The sequence below is a fragment of the Musa acuminata genome, chromosome BXJ2-9 (genome assembly GCF_036884655.1).
Source record: "Musa acuminata AAA Group cultivar baxijiao chromosome BXJ2-9, Cavendish_Baxijiao_AAA, whole genome shotgun sequence".
Classification (NCBI taxonomy): Eukaryota; Viridiplantae; Streptophyta; class Magnoliopsida; order Zingiberales; family Musaceae; genus Musa; species Musa acuminata.
The window spans coordinates 2,595,593-2,617,387 of NC_088346.1; the positions used below are offsets into that span (position 1 = coordinate 2,595,593).

The 21,795-nt window shown below is 43.7% G+C and overlaps 5 protein-coding genes and 1 long non-coding RNA gene across 10 annotated transcripts; 5 read left to right on the forward strand and 1 right to left on the reverse strand.

Annotated features, from left to right (window-relative positions):
• The first annotated feature begins 115 nt into the window (after positions 1-115).
• LOC135622447 (heme-binding-like protein At3g10130, chloroplastic) lies at positions 116-960 on the forward strand. Its single transcript, XM_065124316.1, has one exon. The coding sequence runs from the start codon at positions 194-196 to the stop codon at positions 791-793; it is 600 nt and encodes a 199-aa protein (XP_064980388.1). The 5' UTR covers positions 116-193; the 3' UTR covers positions 794-960.
• A 152-nt stretch (positions 961-1,112) lies between these two features.
• On the forward strand, positions 1,113-4,858 carry LOC135622446 (transcription factor MYB1-like). The gene is made up of 2 exons (XM_065124315.1): positions 1,113-1,622; positions 3,575-4,858. Exons 1-2 carry the CDS (start codon positions 1,232-1,234, stop codon positions 4,354-4,356), a joined length of 1,173 nt encoding a protein of 390 aa, XP_064980387.1. The 5' UTR covers positions 1,113-1,231; the 3' UTR covers positions 4,357-4,858.
• Positions 4,859-5,159: 301 nt separating this feature from the next.
• On the reverse strand, positions 5,160-7,644 carry LOC135622448 (uncharacterized). 3 transcript variants are annotated; one of them, XR_010491057.1, is made up of 3 exons: positions 7,210-7,644; positions 7,037-7,114; positions 5,160-5,541 (listed from the first exon to the last, which is right to left on the reverse strand). It is a non-coding gene; the product is annotated as an uncharacterized LOC135622448 (long non-coding RNA). The 3 variants fall into 3 exon arrangements; XR_010491056.1 differs by having other exon boundaries at positions 5,160-5,358; positions 5,474-5,541; positions 7,037-7,644; XR_010491055.1 differs by having other exon boundaries at positions 7,037-7,644.
• Positions 7,645-8,345: 701 nt separating this feature from the next.
• On the forward strand, positions 8,346-11,198 carry LOC135623321 (universal stress protein PHOS34-like). Its single transcript, XM_065126147.1, has 4 exons — positions 8,346-8,636; positions 8,746-8,855; positions 8,945-9,063; positions 10,898-11,198. Exons 1-4 carry the CDS (start codon positions 8,459-8,461, stop codon positions 10,986-10,988), a joined length of 498 nt encoding a protein of 165 aa, XP_064982219.1. The 5' UTR covers positions 8,346-8,458; the 3' UTR covers positions 10,989-11,198.
• A 917-nt stretch (positions 11,199-12,115) lies between these two features.
• Positions 12,116-15,285, forward strand: LOC103996890 (rop guanine nucleotide exchange factor 7). 3 transcript variants are annotated; one of them, XM_009417942.3, is made up of 7 exons: positions 12,120-13,117; positions 13,280-13,396; positions 13,470-13,624; positions 13,697-13,771; positions 13,847-14,137; positions 14,207-14,554; positions 14,631-15,285. In XM_009417942.3, the coding sequence occupies exons 1-7, from the start codon at positions 12,793-12,795 to the stop codon at positions 15,048-15,050; spliced, it is 1,731 nt and encodes a 576-aa protein (XP_009416217.2). In that variant the 5' UTR covers positions 12,120-12,792; the 3' UTR covers positions 15,051-15,285. The 3 variants fall into 3 exon arrangements, with proteins under 3 accessions (XP_064980389.1, XP_018686660.2, XP_009416217.2); XM_065124317.1 differs by having other exon boundaries at positions 12,116-13,117; positions 13,470-13,771; XM_018831115.2 differs by having other exon boundaries at positions 12,116-13,117; positions 13,697-14,137.
• Positions 15,286-18,793: 3,508 nt separating this feature from the next.
• LOC135622450 (ras-related protein Rab11C) lies at positions 18,794-21,666 on the forward strand. The gene is made up of 3 exons (XM_065124318.1): positions 18,794-18,952; positions 19,176-19,372; positions 20,910-21,666. Exons 2-3 carry the CDS (start codon positions 19,208-19,210, stop codon positions 21,393-21,395), a joined length of 651 nt encoding a protein of 216 aa, XP_064980390.1. The 5' UTR covers positions 18,794-18,952; positions 19,176-19,207; the 3' UTR covers positions 21,396-21,666.
• Positions 21,667-21,795: the final 129 nt, after the last annotated feature.

The window sequence follows — 21,795 nt, forward strand, 5'->3', positions numbered from 1 at the left end:
CTACGGCGCATGCGTAGTACAAATCTCCCTCGTCGTGGAGCTATCAACGCCACATCTCATCCTGCGACGACCGCCACACGCCTCAGGAGACGACCCATTTGATATATCTAGCTTAACTTGCAAGAAACTATCGACTCCGCCACATAAATCTCTGTCCTCATCTCACGCTGAGCGGAAGTTATAGCACAGAGAGATGGGTCTCATTCTGGGGAAGATCTCGGTGGAGACGCCCAAGTATGAAGTCATCCACGCTTGCCCAGACTATGAGATCAGGAAGTACTCCCCTCGGGTGGTGGCTGAGGTCACCTACGACCCCTCCAAGCTCCGCGGCGACCCTGACGGCGGTTTCATGATCCTTGCCAACTACATCGGCGCCCTCGGCAAGCCGCAGAACGTCCGCCCCGAGAAGATCGCCATGACCGCCCCCGTCATCACCAAAGCCGGCCCCGAGAAGATCGCCATGACCGCGCCCGTCATCACCAACGTCGCCGGCGAGGGCAAGGAAGTGACCATGCAATTCGTGCTGCCGTCCAAGTACTCGCGGGCGGAGGAGGCGCCGGCCCCGGTGGACGAACGGGTCGTGGTGAGGGACGAGGGGGAGGCCAAGTTCGGGGTGGTGAGGTTTAGCGGGTTGACCACCGACCAGGCGGTGGCGGAGAGGGTGGAGCAGCTGAGGCGGTGCCTGGAGCGTGACGGGCACAAGGTGGTGGGGGACTTCCTCCTCGCCAGGTACAACCCGCCCTGGACGCTGCCTTTCCTGCGCACCAACGAAGTCATGCTTCCCATCGAGTAGCAGCAGCAGTAGTAGTATGCCGTACATTCGCTGCTTCCTCTCCTATGTATGGTGTGAAATGTCGCAGGGTGCCATATGTAACGCGGTGTGGATGTTCTGTGCCTGCATCTTAATGTCGAGCACTATCGATTACATATAACTTAGACTCTTCCACGTTTCGTCGAATACCTTATGCGCGTGTCACGAGGAACATAAAAGTTTCTTCTCTTGGTTGGCGAGCCCATAGTTGCTAAGGAAGGTTTGGGCCACTGAGCCCAAGATGGGGACTTACAAAGTCATCAAGTGACTTGCGTTGTTCACGATGGTAAACCTGCTCATGGCATTTGCTCCTCGCTATTTCTTTCCCCCGTCATCTCTCGTTGGACTTCCGAGCCCAAACTGCGGTTAGGCGGTCGGTAATCCTGCTATTGTTTCTGTTACTCGAAGAAGAGGGTGGAAATGGAAGCCCCAGCCACGGAGGCCGAACCCGAGACCGCCTTTCCTCCTCCTCGCCATACGACCTCGTCTCCTCCTTCCCCCGTCGCCGTCGTCGACGGGTCGGCGGGAGGATCGAAACCCGCGGCAGCGGAGGATGGGAGCAGCGTCGACGTGGCGGTGCTCGATGGGCCCGCTAGCGGCGGCGGAGACGGTGCGGTGGCGGCCGTGGAGGACCGGGTGAAAGGCCCATGGTCGCCCGAGGAGGACTTGATGCTGAGCCGGCTGGTGGACAAGTTCGGGGCTAGGAATTGGAGCCTGATCGCGCGCGGGGTCCCCGGGCGCTCCGGGAAGTCGTGCCGTCTCCGATGGTGTAACCAACTGGACCCTTACGTCAAGCGCCGCCCCTTCACTGGTACTTAGCCCCCCCCTTTTGTCTTCTTCTTTGGGTCTGTGATTTCTAGGTTTTGTTTGAGACGTTGGCGTAGAAATCTATCTAATAGGGTTTTGGTGATCAGCCCCAAATTGCCATTGTGAGTTTGAAATCCACAGACATGCGCAAATAATCTTGAATTTATCTTTGGAGACCCGAGAACATGTTCCTTTACCTGAAGTTATGTTCGGATGCCTATGATAAAGACCTCCTTGAGCTGCAAAATGTTCTGTGAGTATACCCATCATTGAACGTGGGATGGTAGTAGAATTAGTGGAAGGACACATGCTTGGATCTCCATGGATATTGGCATTGATGATCTTTCTGCAAATGATATACAACAATAGGTGTGGAGTAATGATTCTTTCATTACTAGTCTCCATAGCAGTTAATCTAATAGTGTATATTGGACAATGAGATTCATGTCAGGACACCGGTTTTTCTGTTGTCTTCTGCAAGATTTGAGTTCTGATTTTTACTGCATGAAAAGTTGCATAGCAGAATAAAATGTTTTATATTTTCTCGTATCAATGTCTAGCATTCTAGGATAAAATTTTACGTCATGCTGTTTCAGAAATAAAATAATTGGGCTAACCTAGTTTAGCTAAGATGTTGTTCGGTAGATAAGATGGGTTATCTGGTTAAGGAAACTAACAAGAGAAAACGGGAAGAAAGAATGAAGGATAGTTACTGGTAAGAAGAGGAGAAGTGAGAAGGTAGACACTGATGGGCTAGTTTAATCCAACAACTCTTTATGATTTGTCTTAGAGATGCGCCAACCTTAAGGGTAGTCTGTTCTCTTTAGGTAAAGCTTTTGTTGCATATGATGGCAAGGTGGCTATCTTGATGGCTTGGACAGATAAACATATAACACGATGAAAAGCGAGCTTAGTGGCTTGTAATTCTTGATAGTCTTTCCTAAAGTCTATTGCAATATAATGGCCTGTCTGGTTGTGGTTCGGGGAAATGGTGATCATTTAAGGTGTAATTTCTTCATAATAGTGACATAACCTAGTTCTCTTTTCTCCGGTGGCAGAATCTAGAAATAGCTAGTTTGACTTCTACCGTTTAATATTCCTCTGTGTCTTCATATAGCACTTTTTGAGAGTCTCTGTCATCAAATAGAAATGTGGTAAATTATCAAAATGCAATACATTTTCTACTTTTTTATGATTTACCTTGTGATTGGAGGCAGTGATGGGGTCCATGTGGCACCTGCTATGTGGGTCATCGCTGCCTGTAAGGCAGGTAGGTGAGACAGGTAAGTCTTAGATGGGTAAGAAAAGTTTTTTTTTTTTTTAATATAGTAGACTGAAGGATCAGACCTGTTATTTTGTGTGATTAATCTTATATGGTTCATTGCCAAAAAGTTTAAACGCTTACAATTCTTTCTGTGTCTGCTAAACCATGTTTGAGGGTTTGGTTTAACTGAGATAAGATCAGTGTCTGTCGTACCGAAGCGTACCGGCCGTATCGGGCGGTACGTATCAGTCCGCCAGGTACTCGGTACGCGGACCGCCCCTGTACCGCTACAGTGCTACACTGTAGCACTGCTACAGTGCTATAGTACTACACTGTAGTACTGCTACAGTATCGGTACACCAGGGTGTACCGCTCGGTACGCCCTGGTGTACCGCCCGGTACACCGGTACCATACCGTACCGAGCCCGGGTCGAAACTCCGGTACTGGCGGACCTTGGATAAGATAATAAAAAAAAATTGATGCAAGTTTGACTTCCTAAACTGGATAGAAACTTGATCTCATAATATCCTTTATGTATATTGGATGCAATAGTAAATGGTAGATATCATGTTGAATCATGTGCATCTTACAAAAGAAAGTGATGCTTTATGCTGTTTTTTTGTTTTTTGTTTTTTGCTACTTATCTTTTTAGTTGTAAGATCGTGAACAAGTTTGACCATGTTTAACGTAGAGGAAGAGGACCGTATCATTATTTCTGCTCATGCAATCCATGGTAACAAGTGGGCATCAATTGCAAGGCTTTTACAAGGGAGAACAGACAATGCAATAAAGAACCATTGGAATTCCACATTGAGGCGTACATGTATTGAAGCTAAACAGTACAAAACGATATCATGTGATTCTTCAGGAGATGCTGCTGGTATTGAGAGAGCCAAAGGTTCTTCAGATGAATCTCTGTCTTTTAGTAATGTCAATTCCTTTAAATCCATGGAAGTAAAAGATCCTAGTTCGAGGGAAAATGCTTCAGAGAATTCTGGAGAGGTTGTCGTCATTAGAGATGAACCCCCCGTACCTGAGTCGAGAAACCCACCTTGCCTCTTCCGACCAGTTGCTAAAGGGAGTGCTTTCAGCCCATATAATAGTACACCTCGTCGGTTGAGTGGTCCTGAAGCATCAGGACGAGGTCTACTGGGTGGCCCACTTTATGAAGCCTTCAAACCTGGTGGTGGCATCTGTAAATTTCTTAACAATGTTTCCTGCGAACCTCAGGTTCCGCAACGCTGTGGGCACAGATGCTGTATCATTCAAGATGGGAGCCATTCTTCTAGCTCTTCATTAGGTCCAGAGTTTATTGAGTTTGTTGAGCCTCCACCCATTCCAAGTCATGAGTTGGCCTCTGTAGGGTCTGAAATTGGCAGCATTGCTTGGCTTAAAAGTGGCTTGAACAGTAGTTGCACCAGCATATATGCTACTCCACCTGGACAGGTAGATTCATGTGGAGTACATATCTAATGCGACAGGAAAAATCCCCATGGTCATCGCTGCACCCAAAGGCATTGTAAGCGAGTCAACGAGCATGATGAAGTGGCAGTTAGTATCGGAATGAAGGGATATTAGTCTGACCAGAAGTTTGCTTGGAACTGTCATAAGCACCCGTTATTGATCATGAGAACAGTGTCTCATCAATCATTGTGGCATTACATTCGTGTTTTGGATAGCCACCTTATGATGGTGCTGATGTAGATCAGATCAGATAGGGCCAGAAATTGTTATGACTCGTCTGGTGAGCACTTGAATATTCCTCTAGTGAATCAGAATGCTTCAGTTTTCATACACCTCTCCTTTATTGGTGTGCTAGACTTGTCAGTTTCTTTGTTGTAATTTGCAAAAATAGGAGGGCGTTGGTCCTGCATCAGCCTGTATAGCAGGTATTATGCCTTCCTTATCTAGTAAACCCAGAAAACATGATTCATTAAAGGCCGCTTGAATGGGTAGTCTGTGTCTCTTTGCATCAGTGCCATTATGAAACAATGTAGAACGAGTTTGATTCTTTTTCCTACATTTTTTTGGATACTCCTGTCTGGCCTAGATTAATTACACAGGGTGGTGAGTTACACTTCTCTTTTTGATATTAGTTTGCCTACAGAGAGAGAATATTATCATGCCTTAGCAAGTCAGAATAATTGAAATACATTGAACATGAAAGGTAAGTGAACAAGCAGTGGTTGATAAAAACGTAAATCAACTGAAAATGTTGCAGAAATAAAATATTGAAAAAAGGGAGAAACGTAATTTCAACACTACGAGTTTGTCCGTGTACAATTTCCAACCAGGCATGTACCACTTCAAATTTGAAGTTTAGTTATTACTAGTTTTAAGAATTCACGATGATTCCATATGCGCATTTACAATAGATCATGCAACCTATCAGCGACTTAACAAAGAAATTAAGATTAACAAACCACTATGCAAGAGCAAAAGGATGAAGGTAAGACCTCTTTCTTTCCCAGGTTCCTGTGAAAACCATTAACAATCATAAGATGATTCTTACAATTTGGTCAAATTTTGTTTGCCCAAATATTTGATGTTATTAAAGCCTGGACAGGAGAATGCAACATAGTATACACACCGAAAGTATCATAAATCCAAGATCCAGTAAGGCTGGTCCACCCCACGCGCTGCCAAACCATGGACACACTGAGGAAAAATAATGGCACAAGTCTTTAATTCATTTAATGATTCAGACAACAGAAACATTTTACAAAGTAGTATTACTTACATCCCATACATCTGAGCTACTCATTAAGCGGTTCCAGAAAATTCCCCTTGTTATATTATACCCCAATAACCATCACATGAGATAGGTAAGGCTACTAAAAAGTATTTTTTTCTGATAACTAAAAGATAGTCAAACCTTCATAAAATGACATTTAGATAAAACCCGAAGAAAACAAAATATAACCACATGCAAGATCATAAATATAACTTGATCATTGGGAATAAGTATGATAGGTAACCATCAGACTTTTCAATAATTGGCAATTTTGAAGATTGATTTCATCGAATTTAGAAGATTATTGAAGAGCTAAAATGTCTCTGATGTATAAATCAAATGGCAGAGAAGAGGCGAGATGGTGAGAACACAATGAAGATGTAAATGCTACAGACATGCATAAAATGCTACATGTTTGATCATAGGATACCCCTTTCCATAAAAAAAAAAAAAAATGTAGGATATTCCTAACATAATTTGTCCATTCATGCACTATATCAGCACTATTCATCTCAGAGGTGGAAATTCAAACATATTTGATTTAATTATAATAAAATATCAGTTTACTTCCATCTTCTATATAACATCATGACATCAAAGGCAACACAAACATGTGGCATGTTTTGGCAAAAAGAAGAAAAAAAACATAACACCTTGATGAAGCCTCATACTCCACATCTTTTGTTCCTATTCCTCTAAACTGTAGATTCTAGAAGAAAAAATAAACTACTAAAAGAAATTCCAGTCTTAACTTCAAAACATCCATTCAGCCTAGTGCACAACAAGCTTAAGATTCTTCTGTAGTCATCAATAAATTGCAGTCCAACAAGAATCTATTCTTGTAAGCATCATGGTGTTGCTTGTTTATTCCTTTTGATCAGAGAAAAGATAGAACATGACAAACAACCTTAGATGATTAATAGCATCATGCACCATCCATAAGTACTGTTGAACTAATGACTCGAAGCAAAAAGATGGCACACACTACAAGGTCATTTCGGCATCTTCCTGTGCCTTAATGTCCAGAATGAATCTACAACAACAAAAACTAAATGCTATAGGCTTAGCTTTGTGCCAGGCTCACCAAGGAGGGACTAAACCACTCTACTGAACGTGAAGCTTAAATGATTAGCAATTGCAAGTTATTTCAAGTTGCCTTAATTTGATCATCATCCATTCAAATCCAAAACCAGATTACCCTGTAGGCGTGCCGGCCATTCCAAGTAGTTCGATCTTATGACTCTGAGATTTGAGCCTATGACCACGTTCAACCCTCAATCTTTAATGCTACATACCCAAGAAATCATTTGGCCCTAAGAAAGTCCGCTCTTTCTTCAAGGCGATTAAAGAGTGCCTGCTATTTTATTAGTCGGTTCTTTCCTCAAGGCGATTAAAGAATACATGAGAAAGAAATGACACCTGAAACAGAGAGTCAAGCGAGCAGAAGCTTCCACTTCTCCGCAAGAAGTTGAACCTCCATAGACGTCTCCATGGCACCTTCCCCCATAGCAGCAAACAGAATCGCAATCAACCCAGAAAGGCATGCCTCGAACAGCCAAGAAGTAGAAAAAACAGCGGGGGCGCGAACAAACCTTGAAAGCCTCGCTAGCAACATAGATTGTCATGGCTACCGAGCACAAGCGAGATCGCACCACCCATCCGCCGCGTTCATCCACATCCCTCATCCGCTCCGCAGAAGCACGTCTTCTTCATGCCGGATCGATCCAGAACTCTGTTCTTTACAAGAAGGAAACCGATCCAGAATCGGTGTGCGGTCGGCTCGTCGATCGATTAACAGACACAACAAAACCCCTTGAATCTTGATCGACACAGAGGGTTTCGTCGTTGGTTCCCGTTCGTTATATTCAAAAAACATGTCAGGAGAAAGACAGGATTCAACCTTGAGAAGAAGGCGAAGCTGACGAACGAACGAACGCGGGATCAAAGGGCCGCTCTCCCTTAATCGCCGCGCCATCAGCTCCGCCGACGACGAAGCAAGAAGACGAGGCAGAGGTCGAACTAACCGCGTCCTCTCTGTGTGTGTGTGCATATATATATATATATATATATATATATATATATATATATATATATATATATATATATATTCTTGATGTAATTTTTATTTAAAAATAAATAAATAATTTAACAGTTTGAGTAACCGTAGAAAAGGCGACCAAATACTAATATAAACGTATTGAAATATATAGGGAGAATAAATGTTCGTTTTATTATATATGGAGAGAGGTGGTGAGGGGTGGTTGGGTGGATGGCGAGAGAGATGGGGGAGGCCTACGCCGCCCAACTCGGCGGATTCAGTTGCAATGTATCCATCGGCGGCCACGCGACCTTCTCTCCTCGACTGTTGCGGTTTCCTCGGGGTTCCTACTCTTACCCCATCTTACACGGGCCCGTCATGTGATTGGAGAACAGCTGCGGGGCCCAGAGGATTCACACAGTGGGCGGGCACGTGCGAAGGGTTCGCAACCGAAACGGAAAAGGAAATTACTCGATGCCCGTCTCGATATGTATAGATGTTCGAGTATAGAAAACAGCAAAAAAGTATTTCTCGATGTTTTCTTGTTTTTAGTTTCCATGTCAGCCTAAAGTGCTGCAATTTCTCTGTTTAATGCAGAAAACATTTCGGATATCAGGTACAGTGTTTTTGGCAACACAAACAAAACCAGGTCAGCTTGATGTGCGGCACGGCATGTTTCAGCCGGCGGGGTCAAAGAAAGAACGCGAGCACTTCGGGCCGATGGGAAAGCCACGAGCAAGAGGAGACCCAAGAGGCGAAGCGAGCCCCCGCTTTCCTTTCTCCGCTGAGAGCAGGAAGAGAGAATGGCGGGCGACCGGAAGATCGGGGTGGCGCTGGACTTCTCCAGCAGCAGCAAGCGGGCGCTCCAGTGGGCCATCGACAACCTCCTCGACCCGGGCGAGACCCTCATCGTCCTCCACGTCGTGCGCCCTAAGTCGTTCTTCCATGGCGCCGGCTCCAAGCACTCCTCCGATGCTCGTCGTACGTACCATGCCCCCTTAATTCTCGTTTCAATCTGCACCGTCCTCTGAGAAATAGAATCGCTCCCGCTTACCATGTATCTGTGTGCGCATGCTCTGCAAATTGTTAGCTTTGATTCCTCTGACGGAGCGCCGGGAGCTGGATTTGTTGAAGAGCTACGATCTGGATGTCGATACGGACGTCCATGACATGCTCGAAGCCGCTTCCAAACAAAAGGAGGTCCCTCCTCTGATTTCTCATAAAAAAGACTGTTTCTTGTAGACATATGTTTCGATTTATATCTCGTCCCGGTGAAATGAATGGATCAGGCGAAGATCGTGATGAAGTTATACATGGGGGATGCTAGGGAGAAGCTGTGCGAAGCGGCGCAAGAGCTGAAGCTGGACTCGCTGGTCATGGGTTGCAGAGGTCTTACCCAGATTCAGAGGTAACATGATACATAGAGAAGCTTCCGCTTTTCCCGTGCAGTGCATCATACTCTTACTCCATATATTTGTTCGAATTCTGATAGCGTTTGGTTCACCATTTGTTGATTGCATCAGTTTTTGACCCCCCATAAACTGCGAAATTTGAGACGTAATAAACTGGTAAAAGCAATTTCCTTTGCCAGACGGATTTTCAATGAGCAAACAACGTTAAAGATCAAAAAGGATATTGATATATTGCAGCTGAAACCTGCTCGGAGCATTTATTAATTGGAGTTTCACCATGTGTATAGCTTTCAGACTTCTTCTGTTCCGTTTCTAAATGGTACCTGACTTTGATCTTAAATGCAAGGTAGAATGATAGACTTGTTCTGGCTAGTTCTAGTGTTCATGGTAGCTCTCAGCCAACAACATGAGAGCCATGCCAACTAAATGCTTTTGAGTCACTAACTTATGCGCCCTCTCCGATTTAGCCCATACTGATCCTATCATGATATAAACGATAGCTGCAATCTAGAGATATTATGTAACAAGGATATGCCCTTACTCAAGAAGAGCAGCCATTGATTGTCGGGTTCCTCCTGAACTCTTTGGCAAAGAAAGCATTGTCAGATGTTGAGGTCTGCTTGGATTGATTACCCATCTGCAATGCTGGCAAATCGGCAACTTGCTTGGTCTCTTCTTGTTTTGCTTTTTAACTTTAGGTACAAAAGATGTTACAATTGAATTCTTTGGGTCTTCTTATTGAATCTGTGCTTCAGTAAATGGTAAATGAACTTTAACCTTGTGAGCAGTTGTCAATGAAAACTTAATGGTTCCATATCTACTCATGTTAAAATGATCAAAGGGCAGTTGTTTTCCTTTTTGCCAACTTTTTGCCTGTCTAAGAATGCTGCAATATTAATAATCTTCTAGATGTTTCCATATGATGTGAGATTTTAGGCTGCTATAAAAGTTTCCTGTTGGAAATTTATCTTTGAATATAAAAGTTTGAATTCAGATAATTCAAATGTAAGGTGTTTACTGAGACTTTTTGGTCAACAGTTACATTTTTCTTTTTAATCTCAATGATGTAGTTTTGAGAGAGCACTTCCCTGGAAATTTTTGGAGGCCGACCATTAGGCAAATTCCAATGTGTTCTCATAATTAATAGACAGACCTGAACATATCTATAATTTGCAAACCAATGATTGCTGTGTGTGCAGTTTGTTAGACTCATGAATGCCCATGTTAGCATCTATTTCTCCTTTGCTCTTAACGGTGATGGTTGAGATTAGACAAATATGTATCTGGTTCAGACCACCTAATCTGAGACACATTTCTCTGAATATACAAATTTAGATGATCCATTGGACCAGTTATAAATGTCTCAAAACGGAGCAGGATAGCTTCACCTACATGCTGTATGCCACAAAAATCATATTTACCTCATGTTGGGTGTTTCCTCTGAAACCATTTCTGATGTTTTTCTCTCATTTCCCCTGTGGTCATTTGATGTTAAATGCTGTGCGGTTACTTTGTAAGATTTGCAAACTAGTGAAGGAAATTTTGGAATGAACATTTTGATTGATCCAAAAAGAACAATAAGCTATCGATGCCTCTTAGCCGAGTTGAATGTATGGACATCTGGTAGTCTTGGCTCATCAAGGTCAGATTTGGTTAGTAGTGTTAGCCATCAATATATTTTACGTACTTGGGAATTATCTATCTCAGCTCTGTGGCACAAACATTATCTATGTTTCTGCTGGAAGTTGCAGTTCGATGACAACAATATGGTAATTCCACTAGCACTTACTTTCTTCTCAAATTTTCTTATTTATTCTAGTGTTTCTGCAGGATATTTCTGGGCAGCGTATCGAACTATGTACTGTCAAATGTATCGTGCCCTGTCACTGTCATCAAAGATACAAACTTCAAGCGCAGATAGATCTGCTGTCCTAATGATTCATACAGAGGCATTAGGATTCAAGAGAATACAGACTTCGTGATGAGACAACGGATCAGGTTATGTAAAATTCAAGCATGAGCTTGGACATGTTTTTACTTTTAATAACACTTGTAAGCAAGTGCCACTTTTGGAGATCGAAAATGGTTGAGAATAAATTGAAAACAGTGTGAGTTGGATTGGATCTCTTTATTCTTTGTATCTTTTGAAACTTTACATGGGATAAACGAATTGCTATCGGATGGAAACATATAAATCATGAGCGATTTCTAGGAAAAAAAGCTTTTTTTTTTTTGGACTTTTCTCATGAGGTGTCTTATTTTCAAATTTTTCAAGGGGCATTTCCACCTTTTTCATAATCCCTTTTACTTTTCTCTTCTGCATATTTTATTTAAAAATATTGTCAATTGGTGTGTTTTTAATAGGTGTATAGTTGGTAACTCCATAAAAAATAATCTATTCAAATTTCTTTTTTGATTTAGAAACAAGAATAAATAATTAAAGAAATTTCTATTTTAATACAGTGGTTTTGAATAAGCTCATAGTGTTTTATGATATTTTCATCAAGACATTATAAGTTTGTTCAAAAACATTCTATCCAAATCAAATGAAGTGAAAGGTTTATATCATTTTTTAATCTATTTAATTACTTTTTATAGCCTCAAAACCACAGAAATATTTTTGTTGTATTTTTCACTCTCTCTTAATCTGTGACCGGTATTTGTGTAAACACATGCGATAAAACTTTCCTTTTTTCATCGGGCCCACCGGACCGACCAGCTACAGCGCGACACGTATCGTACAACACAATGTCACCGCCCGGTGTCTCGTGGTACAATGAACGCGAGCACACCACTCGAAGTCGCCTCCAACGGATAAAAGACACGCATGTGAAGGGATCTCCACGGCTCAATACGACGCGCGTCCTGAGTTGGGCCGTTCCCGAGATTTGCTCTTCTTTGACTTTGTCTGGGACCCTCTTCGTCGGTTTCCAAAACCAGGAGACGTCTACGCCTGCTTTGTCGTCGTCTCCGCCCTCACCACCGCGATCCCCCCACAGTTCAAATCTCATGCCAAAACCAGTCTTCTCCGCATCTGACTTCTCCCGACGCCACAAAAAGCAATCTTTTTCTTTTCGGTCCAACTATTTTATTTCAATTTTGAAATCTGCGTCCACAGTCGACGAACGCACTCTCTCTCCTCTCTCCTCTCTTTTGTGTCTGTAACGTTCCGACGGATCAAAAGGAGTGCGCACGCACATAAAGAAATGGAAAGAGGAGACGTGGTGCAACGGGCGAGAGAGCGTGTCTGAGATCGAGCGAGGGAGGAAAGCGGGCAGCCGCCGTGTGCATGCGGAGACCGTTGCTGCCTTCAATTACAATTACGGTGGCTGCCTCCTCCGCCGTGGGGCAAATTAAATGGCGAAGGCGCTCGTCCTCCCCGTCTCCGTGAAGCGAGGGTCGTGTGAGTGTGCTCATGTGCAAGGTCCAGCGCTCGTAATCATCTCCTTCACCAACTTCTCCTATATTAAATGGATGTGCTGTTGCTGAATGCTTGCTGGTTAGAGAAGCCCACACAAGCCCTCTTCTCCTTTACCGGATGATGGCTTTCTTCTGCACACTCCATTACTACCACCAGACAGCCCCAACCAGCAACCATTACCTTTTCTGCTCCTTTTCCTCCTCATTCTGAGTTTGTTGGCTCCCTCAAAATCTTGTCTTCCGGTCTTGCCGTGGACAAGCCCTTTTTCTGTGGGAGCACGGGGAGGCGCCTGGAGCTGCTCAGAATGGATGATGCGGCGGAAAAGGGTGAGAATGGGGAACGCAAGCACGGAGAGGCGGCACTGGGAGGCGACCTGTTCAGTGACTCCGCAGAGGATGAGTGCAGCGGCAGCAGTTCGAGCCTCGAGACCTCGTCCAGCGAGGAGCCACACGACCCTTGTGGTGGAGCCCATCAGGGACCGTCGTCGGAGCAGTCGGCGGTGGCGCCGGGTTGGCCTCTGCAGAAAAGCTCCGTCTCTGACTTGGAATTGGATGATGATGACGATGATGGCAAAGCCCATGAGCACCACCACCATGGAACAGAACATCTGATGAAGCCCAAATACTCAGGTAACCCAGTCTTGATCTTGGATCAGTTGTATCACGACCAGATTGTTCTGCAACCACATTTTGGATTCTCGCTTGTGTCGATTTGTATCTGTACGAAGCTACATTTACTTTTAGATGAAGCACACGGTAACAGCGTGCAAATACATGTTGTTGTTCTACCAGAAATCGAGATGATGAAGGAGAGGTTCTCAAAACTGCTACTTGGAGAAGATATGTCTGGCTGCGGCAAAGGAGCGTGCACTGCACTGGCAATTTCAAATGCTATCACTAATCTCTGCGGTAAGCACTTCATTGCTTCCCATTTCTATCTGTGCATTGCGTTTGATTCCAAAATAACTGTCTTTTTCCTCAGCCACCATCTTCGGGCAGCTATGGAGGCTGGAGCCTCTTTCTTCTGAGAAGAAGACCATGTGGCGAAGGGAGATGGAGTGGCTTCTGTGTGTCAGTGATCACATCGTCGAAATGATACCCTCATGGCAAACATTTCCTGACGGGAGCAAGTTCGAGGTACTTCCTCTTGTCTTCTTCTTCTTCTTCTCGATGATGATGATGATGACGACATCATCCTTTGGAATTCAGGTCATGACCTGCAGACCAAGATCGGATCTATGTATCAATCTTCCGGCGCTGAGGAAGTTGGACAACATGCTCCTTGTAAGATTTGATGCAAACTCCAGCTTTGTGCTCTCAGCCTCTTCACTGTTCTTCATCAGGAGTTGCTCTCTGCAGGAGATACTGGACAGTTTCAGTGATCCGGAGTTTTGGTACGTCGATCAAGGGATACTGGCGCCGGATTCCGATGGCTCGGCCTCCTTCCGACGAACCCTTCACCGGCAAGAAGAGAAGTGGTGGCTTCCCGTTCCTCGGGTCCCCCCCGGCGGCCTCCATGAGAAGAAGAGGAAGGAGTTGCAGCACAAAAGAGAATGCACGAGTCAGATCCTGAAGGCTGCGATGGCAATCAACAGCAACAGTTTGGCGGAAATGGAAGTACCCGAGTCTTACCTCAGTTCACTACCAAAGGTGTGTTCTCCAGCAGAGAGATCTCCATGGGTTCTCCTCCTCGTCCACTGACTCGATTCTGGATCGCAGAATGGAAGAGCAAGTCTGGGTGATGTGATCCATCGATATGTTGCATCTGATCAGTTCTCCCCCGAATGCCTTCTCGACTGCCTCGATTTATCGTCCGAACACCGAGTCTTGGAAGTCGCCAACAGAGTGGAGGCATCCATCTACATCTGGCGCCGGCGAGCGGCCATGAAACCAGCAAGCAGCAGCACCGCTAAATCGTCCTGGGAAATCGTCAAGGACATGATCGTAGACGCAGACAAAAGGGAGCTGCTTGCTGAGAGGGCCGAGACCCTCTTGCTGTGCTTGAAGCAGAGGTTCCCCAGCCTCACCCAGACATCGTTGGACACCAGCAAAATCCAATTCAACAAGGTCGGTGCTTCCTGCAACTCTCGGTCTCGCTTTGGTGGAAGCGTTGTGTCAGCCTTTCTCATGCTAAGCGTTGCAGGACATCGGCAAATCCATTCTGGAAAGCTACTCCAGAGTTCTGGAGAGCCTCGCGTTCAACATCGTGGCCCGCATCGATGATTTGCTCCATGTGGACGACTTCTGCAAGCACTCGGATCCGCTGTGCGCGGTTCCAGCGGTCAGCATCATCGCGCAGAAGAAGGTGACGGTGCCTGCCTCCGGCACTCCATGCATGACGGCTTATGCGACGCCATGCTTCTCGCCGGCGCCGCTAATTAGCCCAGCAGGGCGAGAGAGGTCGCCATTGATCAACAAGAAGCCCAGCAGTCGGGGATTCGGTGTGAAGAAAGTGCTGACCAGTTATCTCAACGTCGAGCTGAGGACCAAAAGCCCCATCGATGCGACTGAGCCATCGGAGGTGGTCTCAAACAGATACTCTGAGATCTCATCAGCCTCTTGAGCGAGTTCACGAGGAAGGAGGTGAAGAAACAGCTGAAGTGTTATACTTTGTGTGAGATGTATATTAAACCTGTAATCCTCCTCGGTTTATGCTTCTCAGTAGTGTTGCATCTGTGGGTGGAAATGCTCTCTTGAATGGAATATATGTAGGGATAGTGTGTTTTGTGCCTTTTTTATTTTTCTCATCAGAATAATTAGCATTAGTAGAAAGGGTTACATCTACAACTATTATCATCCGATTTGATGGGTTAATTTGTTGGAGTGGTTTTTTATGTTAATATTTGACGCTAAATATAATCCTTTTTTTTAAATATTTCTAAAGTATTTCTTTCGATAATAAAGATTATTAAAAGATAAAATTAATAATATTTGGATTATAAATAATAAAATTATATAGATTAAATATATTACTAATGATAATGAGATTATTAATAGAAAAAAAAGGGGGCTACGAATAGTAAATCAGGCGTGTGGACGGTTGAGATGTGGGAATTGGAGCAATCTATTTAAAATCGTGTCTGGAGAGGATCCACGCCTGGTGGATTTCGAACAAGTCCTTTTCATGTTGACCGGAGCAAGGCACTGCGTTATCTTCAGAGACGAGCGTTGGAAGTCCTTCAAAGCCCTTGTCTCTGTTGGTCGCCATGGATGATGAAGACATCCGCCAGCACGCTGATAAGAGGCCGCCGAGCACCATACTCGACTCAGGCGGAGGCTGCAGCCGCGGAGGAGGAAGAGGAGGAGAGAAATTGTCGACGTGAGTACTCCCTCTTCACCCTCGCCTGGCCTGACAGTACCCTTCCTCCTCCTCCGGTGCCGGCTACGGCCGAACCCCTCCTTCAATCCGCCGCCGGACATGTATGTGGAGAAGAACCTCGTCTCCTCCACCCACGACTCGTCCCTCATGGATTTAGCTTTTCAGTGGATCATATAATCTGTTCGATGTTCAGCAAGAAACCGGGTTGAAGGATTAGAGATAGAGAGATATAGACCTGAGCAAGTCATTCTCATGGAGTTCGTATAGGTGTACGAATGCCATCCACTAATGGTTGCAACAGTCGTTCCATTTGGCATCAAAGATCTCCATGAGAGGGAAGCCATTCCACAGATCTAGTAATCCACGTTGAGGTGAAAGCTTTCCGGCTAATCTTCTGCACATCTCAGGTTGATGTTTTCTACTGTGTTGAAGAACACCATCCATGTCAACCAAGTGGCTCATCTTTCACATGAAAACTACATCAAGCCATTTAAGCTGTTCCTACTTGCTATCAATACAATGTTGATGATGATGCCTCAACTGTGGGTGGACTTAAGTAAACGTTCTTCCAAATGCTATCAAGTATCCTTGAGTTAATCCTAATTCGATCACAAATCTTATATTATACTCTCTCACGTTACACTCATCAGTCATGACTCATGGATAGAGATGGGAAGAGAGAATAGGCAACAGCATGAGACACACGCACCACTGACGGGCAGTGGAGTTAGGAGATCTTCCACTCGTACAAGAAAAAAAGAAGATAAGGAAGATGCATGAACCGTGAGTCTCATGGTTTCCTACATCGATAGCTTGGTCATTCTGATGTCAACCAGACAAAGTCAACATAAACAAGTAATCTTGTGCTATCATCCAACAAGAACTTGCACCAATGTGACCACACATGGTGGAAGCTTTTTGAATCTTGAGCGTGACACGTTGTAGACTTGGGATGCAGCCCATGAGGCATGAATTTGGCCTGCACTAAAGATCTTCCTCTCTAATAATCATACCATCAGATGATGTGGATTACAATCAGAGGTTACACCTTTCCACCAAACAAACATTTAACACAACAAACTAAAAGTATACTTTACAACCAAGGTTGATCATTCTATAAGGTCATCACCTAATAATGAGATTAGAAAGGGAGTATCAAAGAAGCTAGATATAAATAATGCTGACAAGTTGCATGTACCTTGGAAGAAGAAGAAGATACAAGATGGGTCTGCAAAGGTTTCACTGCATGGTTCTGCTGCTCTTGGTCTCCACCTTCCAGGTTCACATCTCTTTGAGTACTGCAGAGGCTGGGCCACTTCCCTTCACCAAGCAAGAGAGTAAGAGCACCAAAGAACCCATCCCTAACCCTTTATCTAACTACTGAAACTTCTTGCAAGATTTCCATAGATACTGACTGCTTGAGATGTTACTCTGACTGATTTGGTTTTGTTGATGGCTTGGGGCTAAGGATATGTCGCGGTGCTGGAGTCACTGGGAATCAAGTGCCAGTGCTGTGATGGGGCTGGAGGTGAATGCAGGAGCAGCTGGGACTCCAACTGCAGCAAGCTGGACTGCCATAACCTCAAGTTCTTATGATTTTGGTCTGAAACTTTCTTTCATGTTGTCTTGTTCGATCTTTCTTGTATTTTCTACCGTTCCATAAAACATGGCAGATCAGTTTGAGGTTGCAAGAAGAAAGCTTGATGGAAAAGAAAAACCATGGATTAGTTTGTTTGATGGATATCTACTAATACATAAAGAGATCATCTGCAAGTGCAGTCTGGAGTAATCCTACTACTGTCCATTGAACATTTTTCTTGCAAGCAGATCTCGATTTCCATCCAAATATTGAAATGAAATTTATAACTTTTAAATATACTCTATGTTTAAGATTATGTCTTGATGTATTGATTTATCGATTTAATAAGTGTTCATGAGCCACCACCGTGTCATTTAAAAAAGGTTTTGAAATGTGGATTGTTTTCATGTGGAGTAAGAAAATTTGCATAACTAAACATGATTTTGTCAACATCATCTTAAAAAATCCCTACTCCAGCCACATTCGCTTGTGTTAGCTCTAGCTACACTTTCGTCTCGTTGATAGCCATTAGGGTGTCCTATTTGTCTCCTAGCTTTCATCGTCATTGTTAGCCTGTGAATCGTCTCTCTTCCTTTCTCACATACGACTAACGACAAGGAAGGAGCATGAGGAGTCTACACTAGTAAGAAAGGGTCATGACGGGGCTATGCAGTCTCGTCAAGCCCCCAACCCTTATCATCGTCATTAAGTATGGAGGTACTATATAATACCACCTATGTCCTTTCTAGTATCAGGATGAGGGTCGCACCATCATTGGTCCAATGAGGTGCGGGTCATTACGTCTTCGTTAGTAGATGGGTATAGTAGAGGGGGGCAACCGACGGGACAACAACACGATCAAGGGTTGGGTGAAAGACGATAGAACAAGATGATTATTTTTAAAAAAAATTTAAAACTTAAAGATGCTTTTTGAGAAATTCTAAAATTTAGGGGCTTTTTCAAAAATTCATCGAACTTTAAATACCTATTTTATGTTTTGATTAATTATTTTATTCTTTAATTTTATATTTATATCTAGAAAGATAAGTATACTAATAGGTGTCAGCTAATCATACTAACAGGATAACAGATGTGTCAATTTTATTAAATTTAAATTATTGATAAAAATATTTAAGTTAAAGTTTATAGTAATACACTCTCAGTCTTACATAAATTAATTAAAATATTATAAATTTAAATTATTTTATCGCTTTGAATGAAATTGAAATAAGTATGTATTATTTAATTCAATGAACACAAAGATACACGCAAAGTTAGAAGAGATTCGGGGCTTTGTCGGAGCCTGAAAACCCAACAGTCGATCCGAATCCGACTTGATAAGAATCAATCATGCTTGATGCGTGCGTTTTAATTCGGATCCCAATCCTGGGATGGATATCCAAATCCGATAACTAATGGATTTTATTGTTATCATATATATGTGACGCCGTGAGCCATTTCCGTTCTCTTTGCCGTTGACGCTGGTGACGCCTCGTCGCTTCCCCTTCACCGGACCATCCAATCTCAAGCTCTCTCTTCTCTTCCTTCGACCAGATCTCGGAACCAGGTACTGCTCCATCTCCAGATCCGTCCCCCTTCTCCTCCTTGCGTTTTTGTGGCATCGATTTCTGTGATTCTGGTTGGACGGTCCTATGTTCGAATCCATCGTTTGCTGATCTCTGATCTCCTCGTGTTTTCTGTGTTGTTTTGGCGTCGAATTCGATCGCGATTTTGTGGTATCGATGTTGATATTGGTGGTTCTTGTTCTTTTCCGGGTGGATCTGATGCAGATCGGGAGGAGGAGGAGGAGGCGGCGGTGAAGATGGCACACCGAGTGGACCACGAGTACGATTACCTCTTCAAGATCGTCCTCATCGGAGATTCCGGCGTGGGTAAGTCCAACATCCTCTCCAGGTTCACCCGCAACGAGTTCTGCTTGGATTCCAAGTCCACCATCGGCGTCGAATTTGCCACCAAGACCCTTCAGGTGAGCTGCCCCCGATTCCTATTGCTCCTCCTGTTATAGATCCGTGTGTAGTATATCTTGAGGCCATGGAAAACTCTGTTGCGATCGCTCCGGGTAGTATCGGGATTTCATATAATGCAAATAGGGCGTTATGCTGCTTGCGGATCATTGGATGTGGCATAACAAGAACCAAAATGACCTAATCTTCTCATCCTTTGAAACTGGAAATCTAAGTCAAAGCAGCCTCGAAAGTATTTGTTCTTTAACTCATTTATGATCAAGGCGTTGTATGATATAACATTTTCCCCCTTTAGGATGTGTTACAGATATCCTAATGAATTACTTGACACTCTTCGTAATGCATTTTGAAGCTATGACCACAGTATATGATTGCGCAAATAGGTAGAAAAGTTGCTACCTTGAGATTGGCATAGACGTGACTCGATGGTTTTAGCAAACAAAAGATTTCCCGTATCCTTGTGTACCATTCATCAGGTCCTTATGGACTTATTGGATTATTTCAAACAAATGAGCTAGACTTGTTCATTTTGATTTTATCTCACTGGACTAGGCTTGACACCGCAACTACCGGTCACAAATTGACTCTAAGCTTTATCAGAAATGTCAATATTAGCTCTAAACTTCGGTTTTTATTTTAGTTGGTCCCTGAACATTATTTCATCAGGTATCGTTCATCCTTGGCTTGGCTGAGCCACCTAGTTGGCAAAATATAGCCATTTACGGACATTACTTTGTTTTCATTCCTTATTCAATCACACGGCTCTGTTGCGATGGCTTGTACTTAAATGTACATAGAGTTGGTTGCTGACATGGTGGCATTTTCCACTTCATCCGGAATTAGTTCTTGGAGTGGACGATGAATAGGAAGAGAAAGATGATGATGATGTGTCCCAAATCCCATGTTCACCACTTGGGTACGAGTCAGCATATTCCAAACATTGAAAGAAATAACATACTGAGCAGGAAAACTGTCGTCTGTGATAGCGAGATAGACCTAACTTGCTGGGGGCATATGGGGCTTAACACAATAATTTTCAGGGACTAACTTGAACAAAAACTAAGTTTAGGGCTTAAGTTCCCATTTGTGTCGATCCTTGTTTACAAGAATCGAAGCAATTAATATCAAAAATGGATGTTTCTTTATTTAATGCAGCCACCACAGTGACAATCTGGGTTGTCGTGTAGTTAGTTAGCAGCTGCTGAGTTGCCGATCATGTAGGTTCAAGTTGATATGATCCACACAACTCTTAAGCTTTATGATGGATATAGTACAAACGGATGGAGTTTGTGGTGTGCATAAATTTCAATTGCTAGTTAACAAGTAATGACTCCTGTAGATTGACCTACTTATTCATTTGAGTTACTTCTGTAGTCGATGTGTCACGTCAAACTTCCTCCCTGATTAGCTTAAATAGATGCTCGATTGTTTCGGAACCTCATTACATGCAATGCATGTCTCCCTTAAATGGTGTCAAGATTTTTTGTATATGTCATGGTGTTCGGTGTTTGTGAAAGTTTAACATGATGGAATGAACAGATAGAAGGGAAGACAATCAAGGCACAGATCTGGGACACTGCTGGTCAAGAGAGATACCGCGCCATAACCAGCGCGTATTACAGGGGTGCAGTGGGAGCACTCCTAGTCTATGATATAACAAAGAAGAAAACGTTTGACAACGTCCAGAGGTGGCTTCGCGAACTAAGAGATCATGCTGATTCCAACATCGTCGTCATGATGGCTGGCAACAAGTCAGACTTGAATCACTTGAGAGCAGTCTCAGAAAACGACGGCCAGGTACTTGCCGAGAAAGAGGGGCTTTCTTTCTTGGAGACGTCAGCACTAGAATCACACAACATCGAGAAGGCATTTCAAACAGTTCTCACAGAGATTTACCACATCGTAAACAAGAAGGCACTTGCAGCCCAAGAGGCGGCGAGGACTGCAGTGCCCCCAACTCAAGGAACGACCATCAATGTATCTGATTCTGCTGGAGGCTCAAAGTATGCTTGTTGTTCGAGTTAGGCGATTATTGGCTTTTGAAAGAGTGCTTGAACAAGAAATTTGTGTCTGCAGGATGAAAAATTGTTTGTAGATTATTCTTCTATGTTTGACGCGTGATTTGGAGAACCTGGAAATTAGATTTTCTTTACTTTTCCTCGGGAAAATTCTGTCGGTAAAAGACACGGATGACATGTGTAGTGTGCAAATCGTTTTCTTCTTGTTTTCACTTGGATCTTCCTTGTGAAGGACACACTAAAAATGAATGTTTCTGGATCCCTTTTTGTGCTGTTCATCCGATCAACTGATACTGAATTTGTCTTAGCAGATTCATGTACGAGTTCATCCTCGATGCATTTGTTTCCGGTTGTGGTCGACCACCATGGCAAGTTCAAATCTGACGCTTAAATCTGTTTAGCTGTAT